Source organism: Penaeus chinensis, chromosome 27 (assembly GCF_019202785.1).
Source record: "Penaeus chinensis breed Huanghai No. 1 chromosome 27, ASM1920278v2, whole genome shotgun sequence".
Classification (NCBI taxonomy): Eukaryota; Metazoa; Arthropoda; class Malacostraca; order Decapoda; family Penaeidae; genus Penaeus; species Penaeus chinensis.
Genome location: NC_061845.1, coordinates 17,798,207 through 17,800,706, shown reverse-complemented (window position 1 = coordinate 17,800,706; position 2,500 = coordinate 17,798,207). Strand labels below are relative to the sequence as shown.

General features: G+C 36.8%; 1 protein-coding gene across 5 annotated transcripts in view; it reads left to right on the top strand.

Moving 5' to 3' along the window:
- LOC125039584 (ubiquitin carboxyl-terminal hydrolase 47-like) overlaps positions 1-2,500 on the top strand; it is a 60,036-nt gene that overhangs the window by 31,411 nt on the left and 26,125 nt on the right. For all 5 annotated transcript variants that reach the window (XM_047633708.1, XM_047633705.1, XM_047633706.1 and 2 more), the window contains one exon: positions 1,051-1,135. In XM_047633708.1, coding sequence (XP_047489664.1) covers positions 1,127-1,135 — 9 coding nt within the window. In that variant the 5' untranslated portion in view covers positions 1,051-1,126. The remainder of the gene's footprint in view (positions 1-1,050; positions 1,136-2,500) is intronic.

Below are 2,500 nucleotides of genomic sequence, written 5' to 3'. Positions count from 1 at the left end.
AACTACTTGTGTACTGAATTCAGTAGTTGTAGTTTCTTCTCTTCATTATAAAGCGCTATGCAAATTCACATTTTTATATTTATCTGTGTAGTGTTTACCAGCTGTATGTGAACTGCTGAGGTTATAATTACTTGAATGTTGTCACTTTTCTAACCATCAATGGGAAAATGTAGTGTTCACTGCAGTGTTGTTTTGTGAAATGTCTCTGCACATAGATGGCTCCACAAGTGCTTAGCCACAAAGGAATCAGTTAATAGACATACCTTTTGTAGACATTATAATTATTAAAGTGTTATTGATATTAGTAACAGCAATACAAGATACCAGAATTTTTTCCACAAATCAAAGTAAAGGGTAAGCAGGTGAGATAGGTATTAATTGTAATTGGCTCATTCATGACTTAGTACTTGTGGAGCCATCTATGTGTGAAGGCAATTAGTAAACTAAACTCACAGTGGGCATGGCATGTACATACATACCATCCTCAGCAGCATTGGGTTAGTGGTTCTGATTTTTCATACAATGTGCCATAACCATTTTTTCCCTATTAATCATGCAGCAGATCCACAGTTTTAGTTTTAAGTAGATTACTTACAGTAACTCTTAGTACCAGTATCTTAAGTGGCATTGGAACATATCCATTACTTTTCTTGATTGCTCTCAATTGGCTTGGCTTTACTACACCTTCTTGTCATAACCTTAACATAGCTGACTATTCATTTTATTGGTCAGAATCACAATGAGATATTTACCTTCCCATTAAGGCTGGGAACTTGATCCCTTCTTTTAGTTCCTGGTTCAGTATTCAATACACCTGCCCTTGCAGTTACCATATTAAGAAATTTTGGAGTATATCTGTCTCTTCCATGCCCTATTGAATCTCCTTTGAAACTTTTGTGCTTCCAAATCTTACCTGGATGCCTTCAGCCAACCCATATCCTCACACCTCCTTATAGGATAAAGAACATTGTCATGTTCCAGTAAGAGAACATACCCTTTGGTATGAGGTGATGACTTTTACTAAAACAGGCCAATGTTTTGCTTTCTCAGGGGGGTCTCCAGCACACCATCAGATACCCCCCTGGACCCGTTCCTGGAAACACTCCGTCTACGGTTGCTCAAAGTTATGATGAAGGTGTGTTGAGGCAGCTGCTCTCAGTAGTTGCTATCAGCTTATTGTGGTTGTCCAGGTTCTGAAACGCATCTCCTACCCAGGAACACCGAGTGATGGGATCTGCCATAGACACACAAGGGGTTTTTAACTTGACTGATTTCTCTAAAGTAAAAGGTGTCTGTTTACTCTTTATATGGAAGATATACCTTATGAATTCCATGAGACTGGTGGGAGCACAGGTAGTGGAGCAGTTTTAGGATGGAAGGGATTCAGCTATATTTTATTACCATGAATGAGAGGAACTTAATGCTGGAAGACTCCCTCAGATTTTGTTTAATATAAAAGTTTTTGGAAGGTTTCAGAACTCGGACAGCTGAGTTTTGTGTTTGCTTTCTGTTCTTTTTCAGTCTCGTCTAATACTCTTAGTTCCTGGTAACTCACAGGTCATGTCTGCTTGCTTTAGATATTTTTGATGTTTTGAATAAATAATATTACTCTTACATAACTATTGACATTAATCTGAACTTGTTTGACTAATATTGTAGATATTTAACTTTTACTTCATGTTTGTTTTAAAAGCAAAGATAAGTAACATACAAATCTTTCGAGTATTTCATGCATGTGAAAAAACAGCCTCTGGGTTAATTATTTACTTTAAAAAAAACGAAAATTATTCTTATTAAAAGTAAACTGATTCAGTGCATGATTAGTAATAAGAGGTATAATAACTAATTGGCTTTACTGCATGTGTCATTGTTCACACACATTCGTCAACACACTGTGGTCCTAGGTCTTGAATAGCTGAGGCAATATGGTGAGGAAACAGGTTGAACTGACCTCCAACTGAAAGTGTGATGCTAGTGTTAAAGGATGTTTGTATGAATTGTGGTACTGCTTGGGACTTGTTTAGGTCTTTAAGGGAAATCTGTGTGAAGATAATTTGTTTTTTGGGGGAAATTACTGTAAATCTGGAGATTTTGGTGTGTAAAGATTGTTGGCTAGATTTTTCTTTTACTTATTTGCATAACTTGAGCTGACAAGATGTACTACTAGACATTCCTGGTGTTTTAAATTTGTACATCAGCATCTTTAGTAGGAAAAGGAAGTACTCCAAAAAAGTAATAGAAGTTAATTTTGTGTGTGTGTGTGTGTGTGTGTGTGTGTGTGTGTGTGTGTGTGTGTGTGTGTGTGTGTGTGTGTGTGTGTGTGTGTGTGTGTGTGTGTGTGTGTGTGTGTGTGTTTGAGAGAGAAATAGATGCTCAAGTTTATAGTAATGTATTTCTTGGGTCATTTACTTACCACTTTCAAATGAGGATGATAAATGTTGAAAGGGCTGTTATTGTAACGTTAATGTTGGAAGTACAAAACTACAGAAGTGCATAGTTG